Genomic DNA, 24,241 nt, shown 5'->3' with positions numbered 1-24,241 from the left:
ATAGCAACATGACTTGCACGCTAGGCTCCTAGTTACCCCCCACCCCCCTCACACACTGTTGGACAATCGTGATGCACTTTTTTGCACAAGCGTGAGCCCACCCGGGCGCTTCCCGGGCACTGTTTACATCAGGACAAATCCACGCGCATCCTGCAGGGCTCGCGAGCGGGGAGGCGTTTCTCTCTCCGTCAGGTTTCCCTCCCCGAAGTACTGTAAGCCCTGAGACGAGAAGCGATGCACCCGATCCACACGCGGGCTGTAATAACGGGGCGAGAGGAGCGGATTTTCGGGGGCGCTTCCTCCCTCCCTCCCTGCCTGCCTTCCCCGCCGCCCACCCCTCTCACCTGCAAGAGACGGTGAGTTCCACCTTGGTGGCCGGCACCCTGGAGGGCGCGGACTCCAGATCTCCGGGAGACGCCATCCCCGCCGGGCTCCAGTCGCGCTAGGGGCGAAGCGGGGCGCGCTCCATGGGGCGGGCAGCCGGAAGCACCGGAGCGCAGGAGGCTCCTTCGATCGCCGCTCTGGCTCGCTCCGTCTAGCCGCGTCCGCTCCCGCTCCAGGTGGCAGCACGTGTGTATGTTGGGGGGTGGGGTGGGGAGGGACCTCTGTAGGGCAGGGCGGGCTCCCCACTCTCCCGCCCTTCCTGCTTCCCGCCTTTGCCCGCCCCCAGGGGGCGCCCTTCGCGCTCAGGCGCCGGCGCCCGTCGGAGAGGCGCGGGGAGCTGTCCGAGGTTCTGAAATCCAACCCGACCGCGGCTGCCTTTCCAAAGGCGCGCAGGGCTGTCCAAGGCGATCCTCGCTTCTTGGTCGGCCTTTCAGCGGGTCGCCCCTCGCACCCTCCCTCGGCGCCCTTTTTCTTGCGGCTCCGCCCAGAGAGGAGATGGGACCGGGATAGATCTCTCTGGATCTCTCTCTCTCCCGGTTCCCCGGCTCTCAGTAAAGCGGGCCAGTTTGAAAGCTCCGCCGCTGTTCCGATGCGTGGGTTGGGCTATTTATAGACCGGGAGAGGAAGGCGGAGGAGCGGCGCGACCCCGGGTCCTGCCTCGAAGAGCTCGCCCAGCGCCGCGAGGGGGTGGCGGGGATTGGGGCACCATCAGGCGTGAGCCCCGCAAAAAATAAAAAAAGTTAAAATAAAAATACGAGAACGATTGTATAAGGGGAAGTTGAAACTTGTTCGCCTCTGCGACCAAGCTGGAGAGAGGTTGCGCAGCTCCAGGCTGATCGGAGTGAGTTGATGTTTTTTTCTAGGCGGAGCGGAGGCGCCTTTTCGCGGAACCGGTCTGGCAATGGGGTGCAAAACATCGCATTTCCCCATTCTGGTTTACTCAGGAGCCAAGTTTCACTGAGTTCAGAGGGGTTAATTTCCAGGGTGTACAAACTGATTGAAATCCGAAGCCTGATACAACCAAGATCCAGAGTTTGTTGGAAGGGCGGATTGGGGGGCGCTACAGTGCTCAAAAGTGTTAATACGTCCCCTAGCTTCCTTATTGCAGGTTTCAAGACGGGAGCCCCAGCCAAACATAGGAAAGGCAGCATTATATCCCCCCATTTTATTTATCCACTCTTTTCTGAAGCTTTCTTAGATTGCTGGGAGAGGCAGGCAGTCCTACAAGTTGATTTCTCGTTCTTTTGAGCACTTCCACCCTCACCCATAGGACAGAAATAAGCTCAGCCAGTCCTGCTTACAAGTAGATTACCGGGGAAAGCAGCGTTGTTTTGGAAGTATTCTCTCCCCCCCCCCCCCCCCAGTAAAAGCACACAGTTTGCAATTTTGGCCCATCCAACCCTACCACAAGTTTTGGGAAAACTGTATCAGCAACAGTAAGAGGAGAAAGAGGACTGAGAGATAGAGAACAGGTGTAAGTGCACTGATGAGCCCTGGGCTGATGGTTTGATGCAGCATAAAGAAGAATAGTGGAAGGAAAACATTGGTATGCTTTAGTGGAGCAACACCAAATATCCTGCACCACCCATGCCTACTGGAAGACACCCCTGGATCATCCAGTCCAGGGGTGGGCAATTTGCAGAATGCGACCTCCAATGTGACCCACCCAGCAGCCTTTGCGATTTCCCCAGAGTTACGTCTTAGTTCCTCAATGCTTTTGATGGAGAGGGATGGCTTCCTGGGACTATAATGGCAGCTCTTTGTATCCTGGATGGAGAGGTGTGCATGTATGTGCTTGTTGCAGTACAAATCACCCATCCCTCGTGAGTTGCACCTTCAGGGCTTTGGCTCCACCCATTTGCTGGCACACAGCACTCGGAAGCAAAGGCAAAGCCTAGTGGGGAGAGGTCTCCAATGTCTAAAGTCGAGTCCATGGCTGCCCTTGCCTTCACTTCTAAAGCAGAGTAAGGGTGAAGAGAGAACTTGCTTCCTGACAACCTGATTTCGTTTAAATAAAGGAGCATTGTTGGGAAGTTTGCCTGGGCACTGTCTGCTGAGACACCTCAAAAGTCAGCTAGACTGGGCTGGCATGGAGCTCTTTCAGATGACAAACGAGCCCGTGTCCAGCAAAAAAATGAAAAGGTACAGAATTATGCAAACAGGAAGAATGCAGAAGCTCGATTCAGATCGATGGAGGACAAGAACCTTAATTTTAAGCTCACAGCCCAACGAGGGCTGCGGGAGTTTTGCCCAAGATCCGATGGAGCAGAGTGGGATGTATAGATTCAACCTCCCTTAAAGGCTCCTCCCACTTTGGGAACCAGGCCTCTATGTAAAGGGGGGGGGGGACCCAGCAGCCTTCCAGATGTGGTTGGACTCCTCCTCCTCAGCTCTAGATTGCCTGGGGTGACGAGAGGTACAAGCCTCGCCTGTCTAAAGGTTTTGTGCAGAGCTCGCAGCCTAATGCAAAGAGAAATCACAAAGACAGAACCAGAAGACGGGGTGTTTGACACATTTTACTGTGGTGATTTGTCAGAGCTAGCCAAATCCTGTATGAGTTGGGGGGGAGAACCACTCCCCCCAGCTCATCATTCTAGTGGAAACCAGCCCAGCCCAAGGCAGCTGAAAGCTGTGACCAGTCAGTCAGTCAGTCAGTGATGGACCCAGAAGGGCTGGCAGTCAGGTAGCGTACAGAGGAGAGCGTGGCCTGATGCTCTGGCCCAAGCCAGAAGCTGGCAACTGGGCTCTCATGGCTTATGAGGTTCCTTCACCTTCCGGACTAGAAAGCAACCCAGACAGGGCAGCGTTGTTGCTGTTGGTAGTGGGTGGTGGTGGTGGGATGGGGTCTCAAAGAACGCTGCTTCCTCTTAGTCCAACGCCACGGGCAAACTGCTCCAGAAGGCCACCGATGGCTCCCGATGGGCTGGGCATCACAGGCTTCAGGCCCACCGTGCTGTTGTAGGCCGCCAGAAACGCCGAGCGCACGTCCTCCAGCCGGGTCTCCCTCTCCGTCAGCGTCACCAGGCTGTAAGGACAAGGAAGGAAACGGCAATTTTTGGAGCTGTTCAAAGGGCTCCCCTTAAAATCCCATTGGCTAGCATCCATCTCTCATGGATGCTTTAGTGGAGATTCCTGCACTGCAGGGCTGGCTGTCCAGTGGGGTCCCTTCCATTTCTACGACTCTATGAAATCTGTATCCTCTGCAGAAGTGTGTCAGTGTCCTATATTGCAGAGGGGTGGGGAGAGTGGCTTGCCGAGTTCACAGCGGAAGCCAGATTTGAGACTTGCGAGAGCCAGCTAGGATTTGGTCCCAAGGAGTTATTCCTGCGAGGCAGGGAGGAACGCTAAGCAACCTTTTCTACCAGCCCCTCCAGGCCAATCCTTTTCTTTGAGCTGCCTTAAAACAAGAGCTGGACCACTTGTCTGCCTAGCTCAACATCGTCTGCACTCCATAGCAGTGGCTCTCCAGGATTTCAGACGGGCAACCTCTTCCTAGCCCTACCTAGAGACCGCAGGGATTGATCCTGGGACCTTCTGCATGCAAAGCAGATGTCCTACCGCTGAGCTACAGGCCTTCCTCCACGGGGGGAAGTTCACAAGTTCTAAACTTCATACTTCACAGCTTGGCCTTTTGGCCACCAGCTCTCTCAAGATGCCGGTGAAATGCGCGACTTCATTTCGCACAGCCCCGGGAGTGATTGACACTTCAAAGCCAGCTGGTTTCCCTTTCCTCCGGTGGCACGGAGGGGGAAAGGAAAACAGACGCCCACTGGCTCCGATGCAGCAAGCATCTGCACCTTTTCGCCGCCTGCATCTCGCCATGCGAGCGAGGAGACCGTGAGCGAAGCACGAGTCCCGGAACCCGGTCGGCTGCGGCAGAAAGCTGCTCAGGGCCTTCCAGATCAGAGGCAAATACTCCCCCGGTCCCTGACAGGGCTTCAGAACAGAACAGAAGCAGCGTCTGCTCAAGGCAGCTGCTTCTGGGGCTGCCTGAACTCTGGCACTCCGCGCCGGTTTGGGGAAGGGGCAAAGCTCAGCAGGAGAGCCCCCGCTCTGGGTGCAGAAGAATTCAAGTTAAATCCTCAGCATCTCCAGGTAGGACTGGGGGAGAGCCCTGCCTGTAGCTCTGGAGAGGTGCTGCCAGTCCGTGTCAGCAATACTGAGCTGCGTCTGATTGCGTAAGGCAGCTCCCTAGGCTCAGTTGCCTTTGCACCGAAGAATTTCTGGGCCGCCTTGGCTGGAGAGCAAGAAGGCGGCAAAAGGAGAGGCAACAAGGGGAAACTGGCCACACGGTTAGTCAGGGCCCATATTTTTTGTGATTGCGTGGGTGGATGGGTGGGAGAATCACAGCCATGCGAGAGGCTCAGGAAGCCACGAAGGCCAAACTCTTTGGAATGTCGGAACCCACACCTCCATCTCCACCGCCAGATCATTATTCCGCCGAAAAGAATTCCTGCTCCTCCCCCCTCTCGGCTTGCTGCACCAGCCCCAATTAGAGCGCCCGCCCCACTTGCCGTCTCCTGCTGCTGCGCTGAGGAGGAACCTCAAAGCCAACGTTCGAGCAAAGAAAAAGGCCATGATCTCCACCTTCTCTCCTTGAACTTTCTCTTCTACGCTTCCCTCCCCATCCCTAAAGCCCACTGCAGGGAGGAGAGAGAGATGGAGAAGGAGCTGTGTGCTGCATTCTGCCAGCCGTTCCTCAAAGTGCTTTTGGGATAAAGCCTTCTGGCCAAGAGCTTCTGTATTAGTAACGCTCCTCCGGCTCCATTACCCCGACGCTTGCTGGCCTCCTCCTCCTCCTCGTCCACTTCTCTTCCTCCTCCTCCTCCTCCTCCTCCAACTCCCACCTCCTTCCCCCTCCTTCCACAGGGTCCAAGTTGAGAGTGTAATCTCCAGAGATGGAGAGAAAGGGAGCTGGGGGGGAGAGAGTAGAAACCAAGAGCTTCTGGCTATGCCTGCTAGCAGGAAGCTATTCTCTCCACCCCCCCCTCCACATCACTGCCACTCCCCACCCTCCCGCTCTGTGAAAAAGAGGTGCAAGAGAGCGATGCATCCTGTAGAGTAGGGCAAGGCGTCCCCCTGTGACCAGCCTCCTCTCCATCTGATCTATGGTACGGTGGGGAGGAAGCCAGGGTGGCGCGGGGGGGGGGGGAGGAGGAGAGAGAGAGAGATAGAAGCAAACAAGAGATTCCAGATGAGAGCTGCGCAAAGGGAGATTACTGTTCAAAGGCATCTGTTCAGAGATGTCTTAAGAAAAACAATCTTTGTCGTTGTGCATACATGCATCTCTCTCTCTCTCAAACACACACACTTTCTCTCTCTCTCTCTCTCTCACATCATTTTCTCTCAAAGAGAATAAGACATCCCTTTAAAAAAGGTCACCCCAAGGGCACACCACAAACCTGCCCATCAAGCATTCCCTTTCATCTCCCCAGTGTTTTCACCGGCTTAGGAACTGGCACCGTCAATTTGAATGGAAAGCAGGAGAAAGCCACCCACTGCCACCGGCTTCGAGTCCGGAAAGAGCAGCGAGGGGACATGGCGGAAAGGCTTGGATTAGAAAGAAAAATAATAATACAAAAAAAACCACACAAGAGCCCAGGGAGAGAGGCAGCCGGTCTATTCAGCCCGCCTGGCTCGCCGAGTGAACAGTTTGGGAGAGTGCGGCAGAAAGGAGAAAGGGCCCCACGACTAGCCCATGGAACTCCATGTCACAGGACTAGTCAAAGAAGGGAATGCATATTTGAAGATGAAACTGCGCAAAAGCAGAGAAATGTTGCTGTTTTGCCAGAATAGGGGCGAGAGACTCAGAAACCGCAGCAAGGAAGCACAAGTTTGTTGAGTCTTCCTCCAAATGCTTTTTAAAGGTCCAGGACTAAGCAGGATTGGGAAGTTTGCACCAGCAGAGGAGTCTTGGGCTTGGCTTCTTCTGCTAATGGAACCAAGCAGCTGAATCTGGCCCCAAGGCTATCTTTCTGGCTCAGAAAAGAGCCCACTGGATTCCATGGGACTTATTCCCAGGTTAAGTGGGCGCAGGGCTGCGTACCCTAGATTCTGAAGAAGCATGTGTAGGAATGGGCTGCAGGGGTTTGTCCTTGGCTTCCCTTAAAACATCAGGCTTCCTTGGAAGTCACAAGAATTACCCACTCTGGAAGAATGGCAGATGAAGGTGATGGACTATATGGAATTGGCGGAAATGACCGGCAGAATCCGAGACCAGGGAGAAGAGTCAGTGGAAGAAGATTGGAAGAAATTTAAAGACTATTTACAGAAACACTGCAAAATTAATGAATGTTAGAATGATGCTGGATTGAAGTTAAGTGGGGGGTTTTTAGCAGCAATGTTAAGGAACATATAAAAATGGATTGTTAACGGTTGATAATCTAAAGCTATAATATATTAAGATAAAAGATTAAGATAAAATTAAAGAGGGAAAGGATTTGCTGAATTAACCAACTGAACTGGAATACAAGAAAGGGAGGTGTGAGGTGGTCAGGGAAACAAGCAAATGAAAGATAAGATATGGAAAGACTGATTTGTTTTTAATTGTTTTTATTTTGTACTTTCTTTTTCTTTTTATTCTTTTTTAATTTTGTAATATGCTGAAACTTCAATAAATATCTTTTTTTAAAAAAAGAAACATCAGGCTTCCTCCTCTTCACATCCAGAGATGTTCCTGCCCTTCTCCTGCGGTTCCACCTGGAAGGCTCCTGACAGAACCCGAACCCGGGATTAGACGCAGGTTTGGTCTGATCCAGGAAGCCTCGTCAGATTCACCGCCAAATGTGGACCCCCCAAGAATCTCAGAGTAATTATTATTTAAATGGGTGTGGACTACAATGCCCATCGTCCTTGGCCTGAAGCTGATGGGAGGTGTAGTCTGCAGGTTCCCCACCCCCTGCGTAGGGTATGGCTCCCACATGGGCTCATGGCCTTCAAGCTATGCACCCCACTCTACCATCTCCCCTTCTAATACAAAACAGCAGAGTTTGCATGTTGCAGCAGGGCTCCCCCAGGCCAGGGAATGTGTGAGAGGCTGGGCAAACTAGAACAACCGCAGGGAGAGAAGGAACTTGTGCTCTTCTGCCTACCACCTTATTTATAACCCACCTAATTCCAAGCTCTGAAAACCTACACGCGCGGCTTGGTGAGGAAGGAGAGATCCCTGCTTATTTGCCCCACTAGAAATAAGCTAGCGGCTCTCCCCCAAGAAACTCCCAAGGCACAAACAGCGCTATCAGGAGATTACACAAGACTTTGGCATAAGCCCTGGCTTTGGCCACATGCTGCTTCCTCGGTGAAATTACCCGTTTAGTGACACTGCAGCTCTCCAGACTGGATGGGGCAGGCAGGGGAGAAAAGCCTGTAGCAGAAGCAGCTCCTTGCTAGGTATTTGGAAACAAGCACACCGGGCTTGCAGAGAGGGTCGGCTTTTAGAACCCCCCATTTCTTGTAGGGGAGACTGGCTTGCAGGAGGTGTAAGCTAGCTTCGCTTACTCTTTTTCTTCCTTCTGCTGCAGGAAGTCATTAAGCTCATTCGTAATATCTCCCAGATTTAAGCTAAGGGCTGCCATGAAAATGCATTTCCTGGAACTCAAAGCATCTATTGAAGACGGGTTGCAGGAGGCTTGAAAGAAAACCGTACACATCTCTAGCTTTGTGCTGCTCGGTGCTTCTTAGTTTCCGGCTTCCTTGATCTGCACCTGGTGCTGTGTAGGTGCATGTACATAGATACCCCTTCTCGCCAACAAGGGAGCCAGTGTGGCATAGAGGGTAGTGTGTCAGACTAGGACCTGGGAGACCAGGGTTCAAATCCCCATTCTGCCGTGATGCTCAGTGGGTGGCCTTGGAGGCCAGTCGCTGCCTCTCAGCCTAATCTACCTCACAGGGTTGTTGTGGGGCATTAGATGAGGAGGGGGAGAACCATGTGTGCCACCTCGAGCTCCTTGGAGAGAAAGGGGGAATATAAATGCAACAAATAAAGGTAAAGGGACCCCTGACCATTAGGTCCAGTCGTGGCCGACTCTGGGGTTCGCGCGCTCATCTCGCTTTATTGGCCGAGGGAGCCGGCGTACAGCTTCCGGGTCATGTGGCCAGCATGACTAAGTGGTGGGAGAGAGCACCCGTCTCAGACAGATTTTGTACACATAGACCACGCCTGGTGTAAAAACAGTCGTCACCCTGGCTCCATGCCTGAGCACAGCGACTCCAGGGCATGGGCAAAAAATAGCAGAGCAGTGGACTGCCTTAAGCGCAGCTCTCATGTTGCTGAGCCCAAAGAAACACACACAGGCAGCAGAATTCACCAGTAATAGGTTAAAGGTAAAGGTAAAGGGACCCCTGACCATTAGGTCCAGTCGTGGCTGACTCTGGAGTTTCAGTGCTCATCTTGCTTTATTGGCCGAGGGAGCCGGCGTACAGCTTCCGGGTCATGTGGCCAGTATGACTAAGCTGCTTCTGGCGAACCAGAGCAGTGCACGGAAACACCGTTTACCTTCCTGCTGGAGTGGTACCTATTTATCTACTTTGATGTGCTTTCGAACTGCTAGGTTGGCAGGAGCAGGGACAGAGCAACAAGAGCTCACCCCGTTGCAGGGATTCGAACCGCTGACCTTCTGACTGGCAAGCCCTAGGCTCAGTGGTTTAACCCACAGCGCCACCCACGTCCCTTAATGCAGCAAATAAATAACATCAAAAATAAAAACACACACTGCATTTGACTGTGGCCACCATGAGCAGAACGCACTTCCATGATTCTTCCCATCCACCCCAATTCTAGGAGAAGTCAAAGGGCTGCAATGTGTCTGAAGCTGTAGAGCAGGCGTGACTAACCTACAGGCTCCAGGCAGTGTTGAACTCCATCTCCCATCAGCCCCAGCCTGCATGGCCAACGGGCAGGGATGATGGGAGCTGTAGTTCAGCCACATCTGGTGAGCCACAGGTTAGCCACGCCTGCTTATAGGAGAATCTCCCTCCCCCGACTCCTTATAAAGGCAGGATTCTCAATGGACAAAACCCACACCGACCTCATTACAGACTGGCCTACATAATTCCAATTACGGGTCAGCCAGAGAAAGAGGCCGGGATTAAGCGCGTAGGAAAGATGTCTCCCCCGCCGCCCCCATGCGACTTCCTTCAGAGATACAGCTCTGGCTCCTTTAAAAATTCCTTGCCACTCGGAACGCAGCAGCTGTGCTTCCTTCGTTGCAAGGCCCAGGCTGTGGCCATTTGCCCAGCTGTAGGAGAATTCAGATCCTGGCAGCCTGAAAAGCTACCAAAGACATGGAAGTGGGGGGAGGCTGGGAAGGGGGGGGGAGGAGGGACAGAAGCATGCTGTCTCTGTGCAGACATGGCAGCGGTGGGAGAGGAAGAACCCCAGGATATGGCTCAGGGTGAGGATTCCATGTCCTCTAAAGGAATTCGCTCACACCAGAGGCATCTGTTATCTTCAAAACAACACACACACACACACACACACACACCCCTACACAATCTGGGAGCACATGCATGCTCCCGTTCCTGGGTCTGCAGGAGACAAGAGTAACCCCATGTCTGCCAATTCTTCTCTGCAAATGTGCCCCACTATGGGCAGTTTCTCCACCAAGCTGGTTTGGGCATCTAGCTAGAAGCCAAGGCATGGCCTATGGGGCATTTTGCAGGGGAGAACTGGGCAGGCAGGTCAGGGTTAACCATCACTCGCTGATTTTGCACCCCTGCAAGTCTCACCCCTATGCCTGCCTTTTGGGAAGCTCATGAGTCAAGATAGGTAGCATCTAGATCAAGGGAAGTAATGGTGCCACTGTATTCTGCTCTGGTCAGACCTCACCTGGAGTACTGTGTCCAGTTCTGGGCACCACAGTTCAAGAAAGACACTGACAAACTGGAACGTGTCCAGAGGAGGGCAACCAAAATGGTCAAGGGCCTGGAAACGATGCCTTATGAGGAACGGCTAAGGGAGCTGGGCATGTTTAGCCTGGAGAAGAGGAGGTTAAGGGGTGATATGATAGCCATGTTCAAATATATAAAAGGATGTCACATAGAGGAGGGAGAAAGGTTGTTTTCTGCTGCTCCAGAGAAGCGGACACGGAACAATGGATCCAAACTACAAGAAAGAAGATTCCACCTAAACATTAGGAAGAACTTCCTGACAGTAAGAGCTGTTCGACAGTGGAATTTGCTGCCAAGGAGTGTGGTGGAGTCTCCTTCTTTGGAGGTCTTTAAGCAGAGGCTTGACAACCATATGTCAGGAGTGCTCTGATGGTGTTTCCTGCTTGGCAGGGGGTTGGACTCGATGGCCCTTGTGGTCTCTTCCAACTCTATGATTCTATGATTCATTACTTAAACAAAAACGCTCCAGTCAAGAGTTCTGCGCAGGGAAAAGTTGAATCTTGCCTACCTAACGCAAGTCAAACGTATTTCAAAATACTTAGCATAATTTAGTCTGCTGCACATGGAGAAGTGGGTACAAGTCTCTAACTACTGGAGGGCTGTAGCTTATCGAACAGAAATAATTTCCCCCTGTGCCGCTACAAGATGGCATGGAAAATAAAATAAGCATTTGCAATATCTGTTGTTGTAAGTGTCTAAAAGAACAAAAATCAAAGGGGCTTCTGCCACATGCGGTGAACATGCCCTCACACTAAATACCAGAAGAAAATGAAAGCTTTTAACGGATAAGATATTAGACTCCTTTACTTGCTCGTTTAAACTTAAGATCTAATACAAAAAGAACATCGTGAACTGACTAGCTGTATGACAGCACCTGCTGTGATAATCCATTCTAAATACTGGAAATTACCAGATATAAATGAATGGATAAATTGTGGGACGTCGCAGTAAGGGCTGAACTGATATCTTTTAGAATAATTTTTTTTTAAAGGCTAAGATTCAATTTTTTGTTTGTGAGCGCTAGGCCTGCACTTATAATGAAAAATTATGAGCATTTATTAATATGTGGTTTTTAAAGCAAAACACTGGAAGTATCCTGTATGATTTCTGTTAAGTCTCAATGTATATATACCAGGCGCGTCCAACTTCCAAGAAACTGCGATCTACTCCCACTATAAATAAACTGGCAGTGACCTACCCATTGGATTGACCAGAGTTGTTGAGCTTTTTTTTGGGATAGAACTAACCAGAGTTATTGAGCTTTTATTTTTCCTTGGGTGATCCATCAGGATCACACGACCAACCAGGATCAACCAGGGACACTCAGCGATTAATAGGTAGATCACAATTGACCAGTTGGAAATGCCTGATGTATACTATGGGTGTTATTCAATTAAGTTTCGACCCATTGGACGGGATTCACCTCACAATCCCTATTCGATTGTCCCATTGAAATTAATGACCACACTGACCAAGGTAAGCCCATTAATTTCAGTAGGTCTACTCTGAGTGAAACTTAGCACCTCCTCCTTGTGCAGATCCTGTCTGCTATTGCACTCCATTTCTGTATTCTTTGGGGGGGGGGGGGAATACATGCAACCTGGAACAAACTTAAAAAGTACCACTATTGTCATCCTCCTATGCAACTCATTTATTTGAAGCACTAAAACAAAAAAACAAAAAACTGCCCTTCAATTATTCCCACAGCAGTTCACCGAAAGAACACACTTAAAATGTAAATATAAAAGCCAAAACGCGCGATTATACCAAGCAGTGCAACAGAGTCAGCAGGATTAAAACAGGAAAACTCTGGGGAGCTAAAAGAGGTTTTGCCCGATGAGAAAAAGGGCAAGAAAGCAAGAAACAAACAGGAAACCTCTGTGGAGTGTTTCACCCCAGGGAACTTGTTTCACCTCAAACCGTGATGGCACCCTTAAGAGGCTCTCCACTGAAGAACTTAACGTATGGGTAGGTACATATAGAGGCAGGCAGACCTTCAAGTAACCTGGGTTCTAAGCTGTGAAAGGCACTTTGAAATGTGCCTGGAAACAATGTGGAAGCCACAGCAGCTGACACTGACAGGTACAATACAACCACAACATCCAGTCGCAGGGAGTAATCCCACGGCCGCATCCGCTTCCTGTCTTAATTGCGGTTTCAGAACAGTTTTCAAAGGCAGCCCCATGTATAGCGCACATTACAGTCGTCTACCCTTGACGTCTGCCAAAAGCAAGCAAGGCTAGGTTTTTTCCTGTCCAGATAGGGTGGGCCACAAGTGGTTCGCCAGGCTAAGTCGCTAAAAGGCACTCTATACCGCAGAAGCAACTTGTGCCGCAAGCGAGGAAGATCGGGCAAGACAAACCCTAAGCTGCAAACCTGTTTCTTCAGGTGGAACGCTATTTTAGCCATTTCCTTGGACAGATGGACCGCTTGCCCGCAGCGCCTCCATATTGTCTGGACTGAGCTTGGCTCTTAACCAGTCTTTCCCCATGGGCAGCAGGTTGGGTAGTTTTTAATGTGTGACATTTTAATGTATTTTTAATCTCTGTTGGAAGCCGCCCAGAGTAGCTGGGGAAACCCAGCCAGATGGGTGGGGTACAAATAATAAATTATTTATTATTATTATTATTATTATTATTATTATCAGCACAATCCCTAGTCTGCCCTGATTGTGCAACACAAGGATACTCAAGAGAACTCAATACTCAAGAGTACTGCAACCCAGACAGGAAGCCTGGAGAGAGAGAGAGAGAGAGAGAGAGAGAGAGAGAGAGAGAGAGAGAGATGCAATTCTTGTAGATCATGGCAACACCATCTCCCTAGTCCTTGCTGGCGCTGAACTGAGTACTTGGGTGGATGTAGCTGAGAGGTCAATTCCATCCAGGTTTCAGTGCTAGAAGCCAGATCAGTTCTACTCAACAACAGCCATCTGCTGGAGGTATAATGTCTTTTATCTACAGACCTACACTGCGGCCCTGGCCAACTTACTGACTGAGCTTTTCTGGAAGTAATGAATCCATGCTAAACCAACAGGACTACTGCTCATTAAGCTTTCTTCTTCTCGTTCCTGTGCCTCCAGGATAGTTCACTGAGACACTGCTTCAGCCAAAGTCCCATTCCAAATATCTCTCAAACCTTCTACTCTATTGCCACCTGTACAGCAGACCATCCTCGCTCCAACGCTAGGATGAGAAGCGCCAAGACCCCAGGAAACTATTGTGCCAAGGATGCTGCCATTAGCGTGGCATTTTAAACTGAGCAACTTCATGGTGCGAGGTTCTGCCCGAGCCTGGTGAGAAGGGCTAGGGGCAAATGAGAGAGAGGCTATCGAGGGGCAATGCTTAGAATCATAGAATCATAGAGTTGGAAGAGACCACAAGGGCCATCGAGTCCAACCCCCTGCCAAGCAGGAAACACCATCAGAGCACTCCTGACATATGGTTGTCAAGCCTCTGCTTAAAGACCTCCAAAGAAGGAGACTCCACCACACTCCTTGGCAGCAAATTCCACTGTCGAACAGCTCTTACTGTCAGGAAGTTGTTCCTAATGTTTAGGTGGAATCTTCTTTCTTGTAGTTTGGATCCATTGCTCTGTGTCCGCTTCTCTGGAGCAGCAGAAAACAACCTTTCTCCCTCCTCTATGTGACATCCTTTTATATATTTGAACATGGCTATCATATCACCCCTTAACCTCCTCTTCTCCAGGCTAAACATGCCCAGCTCCCTTAGCCATTCCTCAATATAGCAAGACCACCAAGGATTCAGCTGGCACTGGTCTGAATGTGAAACTAACATAAATGGTTATAGACCACTGACCAAAGAAGCCACAAGACGCCAGCAAGGAAGAGGACAAGGTCTACCAATGAGTTCTGGTGTGATCAATGGTGTGATCAAGTCCTAACCAACTTTGAGGGACACAGCTAGGCATGAGTATTTATAGGGCAACAGGTGCCAAGAATATAGGGCTGGCCCCACAGAATTGCAAAAGCAGTGAATCTCCCCAATCCACATAGCAACCCAGTCAGATGGGCGGGGCACAAATTACAAGATTATCATTAATAAAATGAAAACTTCTGAAATGAGGAAGAGAAAATGAAGAGGCTGTTGACCACTCTAATCTGTCCTTGGTTCAGTGGATGCAACAGTAGCCCCATTGGCAGGAACTCCTAGGTTTGGACTGTTGGAGAAGAAGAAAGAGGGATCAAATGGCAGTGCTGTGGTCTCCGCCTGGTAAATAAAAGTTGCAAGATAAAGGAACTCCATGGAAAACGAAAGGTTCGGCTGAGTGGGGAAAAACAACAATGCGCAAAAGTTGTCTTGAAAACCTCTGCATAAACGAACTGAGTCAAAGAAGGCCAAGTTCCACAGCTCCATGCGCTGCGCTGCTGAAGAGGACGAGAAAGGAAAAGGACCAGCCCGACGAGAGAGCACATTGAAATCAAGATTCAGAACTGGTTGTGCTTCCCCGGAGGGGCCCAGCTCACATCTATGGAGCCTTTTAGCAAAAGGACTGATAGCAAGACGAGACATGCATCTGCATGGAAGTACCTGTGATGGCTGCAAAGGGGAAAGTTTGCAGACATCCCTGTGCGTTGTGAAAGACATATCTGCATCCCATGCGCTCTGGGGGTGTTTGGGTGGGAAGAGTCAGCTTGCACTGCCAGCCACCAGCATGTTCTCGCTAGCGAGAAGGCCTATAAGGAACTGTCACACTGAGTTAGAACGCTGGACCTAGCTAGCCTGGTACGATCAAATCAGTAATGGTCCTTGTGGGTCTTCTGGGAGAGAGGCCTTGCCCAGGCCGGTGACTATCGTTTCAGGATGCCGGAAGTCCGAACCGGAGGCATTGGGTTATTATGCACAGCGCAGCCCCTCCCAACGCGTCGTTCTCAGCACACTTACAGGGAACTGTTAGGGAGCTCATCCGGGAAGCTGAAAGGGAGAGAGGAGTCTGCTTGCTCCTGTATACTGCCATTCCCCGTTACCATCTGCCAGCTGCCAAAGTCTGTAGATATGGAGGATCCAGGCAGAGAATGGTCTGCAGATCTGGGGCAGAGAGAGGGAGAGAGAGAAAGAAAGAGAAAGAGGAGACGATGCAAGTCAATGGCTTTGTTCAGCAGAACGTCCCTTTTGCTCAAGCCCTCGTTGGTCTCCTGCCTTACACTGGCATCATAATCTCAAGAATGGCACCATCATCTCAAGAATGGCACTGAGGGTGTACGGCTTACGGCAGGCCTCAAACGGCTCCTTTCTAAAGCGAGGAGGAAGAAGATGCCGAGCTTGTTAAGGAGGGCGAAAGCGCTGAATGGCTGTGGCGGGCAAACCAGCGGTTAATGTCATGCAGGAGCTGCGAAAGCCAAGAACCATCTTGCCAAGAGAGACCAAAACCCCCGGCGCTGTTCCCAAAGGTGCGGTCGTCATGCAGGCCAGCTGGGGCCCAATGGAAGTTTGCAGAGGGCATGGAGCGACGCAAGAGGGAAAGGGTGGCAGAGCATCCTATTTGCATGCAGAAGGTCCCTGGCTTGATCCCCCAACGGCATCTCCGGGGAGGGCTGGGAGAGACCCCTGCCTGAAACCTTGGAGAGCTGCTGCCGGTCCGTGCAGGAAGTACCAAGAAGGATGGATGGGGGATCTGACTCAGTACGAAGCAACTTCCTAAGGTTCCTATGAGATTTGTGCTTCCGGGAGGAACTTCTACTTGTCCCCCGGGCCCTTCCAGCCAGTGGAGTGCTCAGATCCTGAGACGACATCCCCGGTTTTCGTTTCCTGGAAGGTGAGAGGCAGCGTGGGACCACAAGGGCCGTGAGTTGGTAGAAAGCAAGAAAGCAGCAGTAGCACTTAATCGAAGAAAACAGCCCAGAGGGCAGCAGAGCGGAAAGACAGAGAGGAGATCCCCAGCGGATTGCAGAGCAGAAACCGTGCAGCCGTCCCGTTCTCGTCCTCCTTTCCAAGGCAAGCCTTGCAGCCCCTGGCCACGTCCTTCCTCCACGGTCCCAGAATGCTTAGCTGGAGGCTCAGGAGTGACACGCGGCGCTAAGCGTTAAGCAATACGACAAGCTGGCCGATTTGGAAGAAATGAATCCGATGGGAGCAGAGAAGCATCAGCTGCGAGGCGGCAAGCCCAGCTCACAAGGAAGCCCTTTATTTTTATTTTAAAGAGGCCCTTCAGGCAAACCGCTTTCAGTCGGAGCACCAGCAGCTGCTGGCATTTTGCAGAAGCGTTAGGCCCCCTCTTACCTGAAAAGGTCATTTCAATGTACAGGGAATAATCCAGATTTCCAGTTTGGGGGGGGGGGGAGGCACAATGCTGTAGGGTAAAATAGACTTCCACTTTTGGCGCAGTCCAATCACCACCCCTTTCTCTGTCCCCAAAACTCACTGCTACCTTGGAAAACAAGGAAAGGCGGACAAAAAGGGATTTGCTTTCCCGTTTTTTGCAAGAACGGGCTCATCAACCGACTGGGCACAATAGGTCACTGGGCCCTTGGCGAAAGAGGATTGCTCTTCCACACCTTAAATTTATTTACACCCTGTCCTTTTCAGCCACAAAGTCTCCAAAGCGTCTTACAATCCAGCATTTTTTAAAGAAAGCAAATCTCAGTTTTTATGACCAACCGTCTAGGCTTGTGCAAGGGTTGTGGGATAATGCCGTCTCTCATGAGTTTAGGAAAGATTAAGAGCAGCTGTGCTGGGTCATGCCAAAGCATCAACTATGCCAGTACAGTGGTACCTCTGGTTACGTACTTAATTCGTTCCGGAGGTCTGTTCTTAACCTGAAACTGTTCTTAACCTGAAGCACCACTTTAGCTAATGGGGCCTCCCGCTGCCGCCGCACCACCGCTGCACGATTTCTGTTCTCATCCTGAAGCAAAGTTCTTAACCCGAGGTACTATTTCTGGGTTAGCGGAGTCTGTAACCTGAAGAGTCTGTAACCCAAGGTACCACTGTATCACTCTTCCCACAGTAGCCAATCAGAAGCAGGACATGAAGACAATCATTCCCTCCTCCTTCTGGTGCCCAGGGACGTACAAAATACTCTGAACGTGGAAGTTCTAGACAGCCACCCTGACTAGACGGTGGCCGTCAATCAACTGCTGGCAGCTCCCGTTCCAAGCGCCTGTACACGCCAAGCAAAGAGACTCGCTGGCTCCTCTTTCCCTTCTCCCGACAACTTTGGCGGCAAAGCGGATTCCCAACAGAGAAACGCGTCAGAAATAAAGACAAAACTGACCCCTTCATTGCAATCCCCGGCTGTCTTACTGCAGAGGGATCCACAGGTGTGCTCACAGCATTCCGAAGCAAATAGGTTCTTTTTGGGTGGGGGTGGAGAAAAGGACAAATACCCAGACGCCTACTGGCTCTTAGCTTTGAAGCTGTTTATAGCAAGAGTTCCAAAAAGCAGGACAGGACTTGAAAAGGGAGGCAGCCGGCAAGTTTCGCTTACAAGGATGCGGAAGCAAGGAGAAGCATCGATGTGGCGGAATTAATAGTACAAAGAAAGTGAAAGGGGGGGGGGAGGAAGAGATTTACAGTGGTACCTCGGGTTAAGTAATTAATTCGTTCCGGAGGTCTGTTCTTAACCTGAAACTGTTCTTAACCTGAAGCACCACTTTAGCTAATGGGGCCTCCTGCTGCCGCCAGAGCACGATTTCTGTTCTTATCCTGAAGCAAACTTCTTAACCCGAAGCATTATTTCTGGGTTAGCGGAGTCTGTAACCTGAAGCGTATGTAACCCGAGGTACCACTGTATCTGTTAGGATCAAGCATTGGTGATTCCTCGAAGCAACTCCCACAGAGACTTCCTTCATCGCGGTCACAGCCATCATTTCCCCACCTTTGACGATGGATGTCTGGAGGGCAACATGGCTGGGCCCATCTGTCGGCGTTTCTAAGCTGCTATTCCGGCATTGCAGGGGGTTGCACTAGACCAGGCATGTCCAACAGGTCGGTCGCTATCTCCTGGTCGATTGCAGTATTATTTTAAGTGATCGCTGTTGTGCTCTTTACCGATCCCCCCCCAAATGGTAAACAACTCTGGGCACTCCCCCCCCCCAAAAAAAGCTCAACAACTCTGGGTCATCCTTCCCAAAAGAAGTTCAACATTTCTGGTCACTCTCCCCTAAAAACAGCTCAACAACTCTTGGCAATGACAATGGGTATACAGTGGTACCTCAGGTTAAGTACTTCATTCGTTCTGGAGGTCCGTTCTTAACCTGAAACTGTTCTTAACCTGAAGCACCACTTTAGCTAAGGGGCCTCCTGCTGCCGCTGCCGGAACACAATTTCTGTTCACATTCTGAAGCAAAGTTCTTAACCTGAGGTACTATTTCTGGGTCAGTGGAGTCTGTAACCTGAAGCATATGTAACCCGAGGTACCACTGTATCACTGCCAGTTTTTTTTTATACTGGGAGTAGATCACAGTCTCTTGGGAGTTGGACGTGCCTGGACTAGACGACCCTTTTGAGTCCCTTCAAACTCTACAATTCTATTGTTTTTTAATTCTTTGTTATATAATTTCCATACCACGCTTCATCCGAGGATCACGGGGCGCTTTACAATACATAAAAATCTATATTCTTCTATTAAAGCCTTTGTGTGAACAGAAGAAAGGGCTTAGGGCAAATGGCTGAGGAAGGGGAGAAAAAAGAATATTCTTCATGACTGCTGGTACATTAACATTGTGAATGTGGAGATAAGGGGCTGCGGAGGGACAAAGATGAGAGGACACGGATCTCCGCAGTGGAGTGCAGAGGGTAGAGAGACCTTACACAGGGCTAGCTGGCAGGAAAGACTGTTCTAGCAGAGAGGAATTGCCCTGTAACAAGAGAATGTGAGGCGCAGAAGATTGTCTTAGTGCGGTGAAAGGAGGAGGCTCAAGGCAGAGCAGCAGCGGCAGCAAGACTTATTATAATGTCGGGTAGAGAGAATGTGACTCAGGAACTCTTGGCCTCGAGTCTAAATTAACCTCAACACATACTGCTCTGGGTGGATCATGTTTCCAGAGATTTGGGGAGCCTTCTTGTAGACTCTGGCAAAGCTCACGCAACTCGGCTCGCCAATGAAGCGGCCGGACCAGGGATTGGAAATCGGTAGGAAGCCAGCTGCCAAGAGCCGAGTGCAGGAAGGAGAGAAACGCCGGCTGCTTGGTCAGCAAAGCAGAAGGGGAAGAGGGAAGCCAGAAATAGAGAGAGATCTGGAATGGCCACAGAAGCACAAAGCCAGCCCCGAAGTTTGCAGACACAGCCAGAAAGGATTCAAAGCCACGGGTTTACCCAATAACTCTGCAATTTCAGCCACCTGTGGGGTCCAGATGATAGACTCTACTGGCTGATTTAGAGTCCATTTTCTGCTTCCGTTTTTTAAAAAGCAAGTTTCCAGCCCCTCAGCGCATCAGAGAAGAATTGAGGAAAAAAGGGATTTGGGCAGGGTGCCCATCAGTTTCTGTGCCTACCCCTTGATATACATGCCCCCCCCCCCCCCGCTGTGCTCTCTTGCTACCTTTCTTCAAAGCTGCACAAAAGCCCAGCTCCTGCAAACTTCCACTGTGAAAATTAAACAATTTTCCCAAGTGTACATGATGGACATGACTGATGCAAGCATAGTGCTGTAGTCACGTCGGGTCACTGAATAAGTTACATTTTAAATGCAGAAAGAACCTCCCTAAATCTGGAGATTTTAGGAGAGATATTTTGTTTATGACAAACTATGAGAGACAGAGAGACAGAGAGAGAGAGGAAGGAAGGAAGGAAGGAAGGAAGGAAGGAAGGAAAGAAAAGAGGCAGGAACCAGTGACATCTGGAAGCAAAGGATGAAACAGTTGTGAAGAGTTGTGAGCAGCACCAGCAGAGCCTAGAATCAAGCTCTGTGAAGAATATTAAATCCCTCGGATGTCAGCATGCCAGAGTGCCTGAAACATTTTTTGTGTGAAAGGCCCTTGTTGCATGGCTTGCATGAAGGAGGTCTCAGGTTGAAGGCCTAGTGAACCCAGCAACTGTTCCCAGGAGGTCTTGACCCCAATGAGGCCTCCTCTTCTGCCTCTTGGCCCCCTCCTCTCCAGCCTCTACTTCTGCCTCCGATTCTGGACTGCTCTCTGCCCCAGACTCCTCCTGATCACTACGCCCTGTTGCCTCTTCGGCTTCCGACGCTTCCTCCCTCTAACCACGCATCATCCCACCAGCAATCGCCTAGCTCTGAGCCTTCTATCCCTGAGGGTTCTCCAGCTGGTGCCTCTGTATCCAGCCAGCCCATAACACAAGTTCAGGAGGAGCTACTTCTATCCAAGCCACTGGAAAGCCACTGCCCATCGCTGTAGACAAGGACAACCTACGAGGTACCCTTCCCAGGTGCTGTGGAACCCAGAGGGCCAATGGGAATTGTAGCCTGACATCAGCTAGAGGGCATCAGGTTGGGGACAACGCCAATGGTGTCGTCAACACAAAAGTAGCTTTATCTATCTGAAGAGTAACTCATCCTCTTCTGCTGGGGAGAATGTTCCGGAAACTCTCCAGCTCTAATCCTTTCACCCTGGCAAGCAGAGCTCTCCAGCCTTCATCCCACACGACCTTATTAGAGTTTCAAGTCCAGCCTTCCGCCAAGAACAGACACTAGAGCGCCGATACAGAGGATTAATTTGGCTTATGATTTTTGGACAAAGCAGAAAGCCAAGAGAACAACAATAAAGGGAGGGGTGGGAGGCGAGATGGCAAGACTAGCCAGCACTTCAAACCAGGGATTCATCTTCCCTTTCTACTCCAGACTCGTGCTGGACAAAAAAGACCTCAGTGATGTGCTCGAGTACAGCTGATCTAAGGAAGAGAACAGCAGAGTGACTAACAAGCCAATTAACTGCAAAGAGGCCCACTGGCAGGGCAATAAGAACCTTTTAATACCAGGGACCCAAGCGGTGGCGAAATCTTTTTTCAAAAAAATTGTTTTGTGCCGTCTCTCTGAAATGTATGTGCTGCTGTGGCTCTACAGCATGGGTAGGCAAACTAACGCCCGAGGGCCGGATCAGGCCCAATCGCCTTCTAAATCTGGCCTGCGGACAGTCTGGGAATCAACATGAGTAGAATGTGCCCTTTTATTTAAAATGCATCTCTGGGTTATTTGTGGGGCATAGGAATTCATTCATTCCCCCCCCCCCCAAAAAAAATAGTCCGGCCCCCCACAATGTCTGAGGGACAGTGGACCGGCCCCCTGCTGAAAAAGTTTGCTGACCTCTGCAGTCAACCTCACGAGCTGTGTCAGAATTATGGTATTTCTGCTAGTGTTTATGTTAACTAAAGCAGGAGTGGCCAATGCGGTCGGCGTTGCACCCCTGGATGTTCTGGCTGGACTCCAACTCCCATTATCCATGGCTGCATTGGCTGGGGCTCATGGGAGCTGGAGTCCAATAGCAATTGGATCGGAACATGTTGGCTATCCCTGAGCTCAGGAAACAGAATGACTTGCTTGCTCCTACTGCCCTTGAAATCTTCTTGTGTAACCAGGTGGCATCCCATACGCAAACCTTCCCAGATGCCTCTGCTTCCCTGATTCACCCATGCTCTCTTACTCACACAGGTGAAAACTCGCTGCCTTTTCCTGGGGTGATGGAGTCAAGTAGAACTCAACTGCTTTGATGCTGAATCAGAACAGGGGTGGCGACTGAATCAGATAAGTGCTGGAGATACAGAGAGGTGGAGGGAATGTTCTTTCACATGTGGCGGACTTGTAAAAGGGTAAAAGGGTGTTGGGAAATAATCCATAATGAATTGAAAAAAATGCTTAAACGCACTTTCCCCTCCAAAATCAGAGATAATTGGCGATAATTCAGACTGAAATTCCCAGGTGTCAAAAACGGTTTTTATGACACGGGCAGCGCTGTGGGTTAAACCACAGAGCCTAGGACTTGTCGATCAGAAGGTCGGGGGTTTGAATACCCACATCAGGGTGAGTTCCTGTTGCTCGGTCCCAGCTCCTGCCAACCTAGCAGTTCAAAAGCAGTCAAAGTGAAAGTAGACGAATACTCTGGTGGGAAGGTAAATGGCGTTTCCGTGCGCTGCTCTGGTTCACCAGTCATGCTGGCCACATGACCCGGTAGCTGTACGCCGGCTCCCTCGGCTAATAAAGCGAGATGAGCGCCGCAACCCCAGAGTCGGCCACAACTGGACCTAATGGTCAGGGGTCCCTTTACCTTTACCTTACTGCGGCCTGTGTTTCGTTAGCCCAATAATGGAAAACGAGCAAGGTCCCAACCAAAGAAGAATGGCAACTTAAGCTGGCAGAATATGCTCAGCTTGCAGACTTAGCATATAGAATTAGAGAACAAGAAGAACATACGTTTAGAGAAGATTGGAAAATGTTTATTGACTCTATGGGGGGAAACCTGTGTAGACATGAAAACATTGGCAGCATTAAGATAAATTCAACAGTGTAAATAAATTTTGATGGATGCAATAATGGAATACTGAATGGGTTAGGTTTTGTAAAAGATGCAGGGATGTGAGCTATGTAAAACGAACCATGGAAAGAGAAGAAGGGAAGTCACTGAGATTTTAAGGATGTTAAAATGAGTACTTTAAATTGTAAAACAGAAAATCTAATAAAAATTATATATAAAAAGCAGAGTCGGCGATGCTTTGTTAGCAGCACAGGTAGAAAGCACAGGGGACCAAACTCCAGAAATCCACCAAGCCGAGAAATATTTACTGGGACCTCCCCAGTAAATGGGTTGGGCTGGGAATATCTTGCACCTGAAACCCTGGAGACCTGTCCATGTGGACAATAACTAGATGGGCCTCTGTCTGACTCTGTGTAAGGCAGCTTCCTTGGAAGTCAGCCCCTTGGAAGAAAAAGCAGGACAAAGGTGAGGCAAAACAGACAGGGAGAGTCTTGCTGCTGCCCATTCCTCTAGCAGGAAGAACGTTCAGATCTGCTGGGTCTTCGAGCAGCCCAGATTCTTTCAAGCTCCAGCTCCGGAGAAAGGGCTTCGTTTAATTAGGTCACTCCTCTCCACTGCACCACCCTTCCCTCCCAGGAAGAGCTATATAGGTTTCTGACAGCTCTGGCTTCTCTTTCTTCACATCCGTCACTCAAGCCAGCTAGGAACGGGGGTGGGAGAGAACCTAAAATCCACAAATACCACCAACCTGTGGTGGCCTAAGAATGGAATTCTGGCTTTGGTACAGGGTTCAGTTTGGGCTTAATTTTTTGAATCAGCTCTGCATGTGATGCTATGACTATGCATTACCCCTCTGTACCCTATATTGGCTGCTCTAACTGGCAGCAGAGATCATGGCCGCTAGTCCCATCACCTCCTGGCAAATAGAAGGGGAAGAAATGGAGGCAGTGAGAGATTTTACTTTCTTGGGCTCCATGATCACTGCAGATGGTGACAGCAGCCACGAAATTAAAAGATGCCTGCTTCTTGGGAGAGAAGCAATGACAAACCTAGACAGCATCTTAAAAAGTAGAGACATCACCTTGCCAACAAAGGTCCGTATAGTTAAAGCTATGGTTTTCCCAGGAGTGATGTATGGAAGTGAGAGCTGGACCATCAAGAAGGCTGATGGCCGAAGAATTGATGCTTTTGAATTATGGTGCTGGAGGAGACTCTTGAAAGTCCCATGGACTGCAAGAAGATCAAACTTATCCATTCTGAAGGAAATCAGCCCTGAGTGCTCACTGGAAGGACAGATCGTGAAGCTGAGGCTCCAATACTTTGGCCACCTCATGAGAAGAGAAGACTCCCTGGAAAAGACCCTGATGTTGGGAAAGATGGAGGGCACAAGGAGAAGGGGACGACAGAGGACGAGATGGTTGGACAGTGTTCTCGAAGCTACCAGCATGAGTTTGACCAAACTGCGGGAGGCAGTGGAAGACAGGAGTGCCTGGCATGCTCTGGTCCATGGGGTCACAAAAGGTCGAACACGAATAAACAACTAAACAACAACAACAACTGGCAGCAGCTCAGCAAGCTCTCAGGTAG

The 24,241-nt window shown here is 50.3% G+C and overlaps 2 protein-coding genes across 4 annotated transcripts in view; both read right to left on the bottom strand.

The window, feature by feature from the left end:
* Window positions 1-888, bottom strand: part of CPNE9 (copine family member 9) — a 65,141-nt gene extending 64,253 nt beyond the window's left edge. The window contains exon 1 of the mRNA XM_083425672.1: window positions 345-888. Within this exon, the coding sequence (XP_083281798.1) occupies window positions 345-421 (77 nt within the window). The 5' untranslated portion in view covers window positions 422-888. The remainder of the gene's footprint in view (window positions 1-344) is intronic.
* Window positions 889-2,884: 1,996 nt separating this feature from the next.
* MTMR14 (myotubularin related protein 14) overlaps window positions 2,885-24,241 on the bottom strand; it is a 91,030-nt gene continuing 69,673 nt past the window's right edge. For 2 of the 3 annotated variants that reach the window (XM_083425355.1, XM_083425357.1), the window contains exons 18-19: window positions 15,174-15,317; window positions 2,885-3,409 (exon numbers count right to left, since the gene is read on the bottom strand). In XM_083425355.1, coding sequence (XP_083281481.1) covers window positions 3,232-3,409; window positions 15,174-15,317 — 322 coding nt within the window. In that variant the 3' untranslated portion in view covers window positions 2,885-3,231. The remainder of the gene's footprint in view (window positions 3,410-15,173; window positions 15,318-24,241) is intronic. The other variant, XM_083425356.1, reaches the window with a different exon arrangement.

Source organism: Podarcis tiliguerta, assembly GCF_965153285.1.
Source record: "Podarcis tiliguerta genome assembly, chromosome: 2".
Lineage (NCBI taxonomy): Eukaryota > Metazoa > Chordata > Lepidosauria > Squamata > Lacertidae > Podarcis > Podarcis tiliguerta.
Note: the sequence above shows the minus strand (reverse complement) of the source record. Positions and strands in the feature narration are given on the sequence as shown.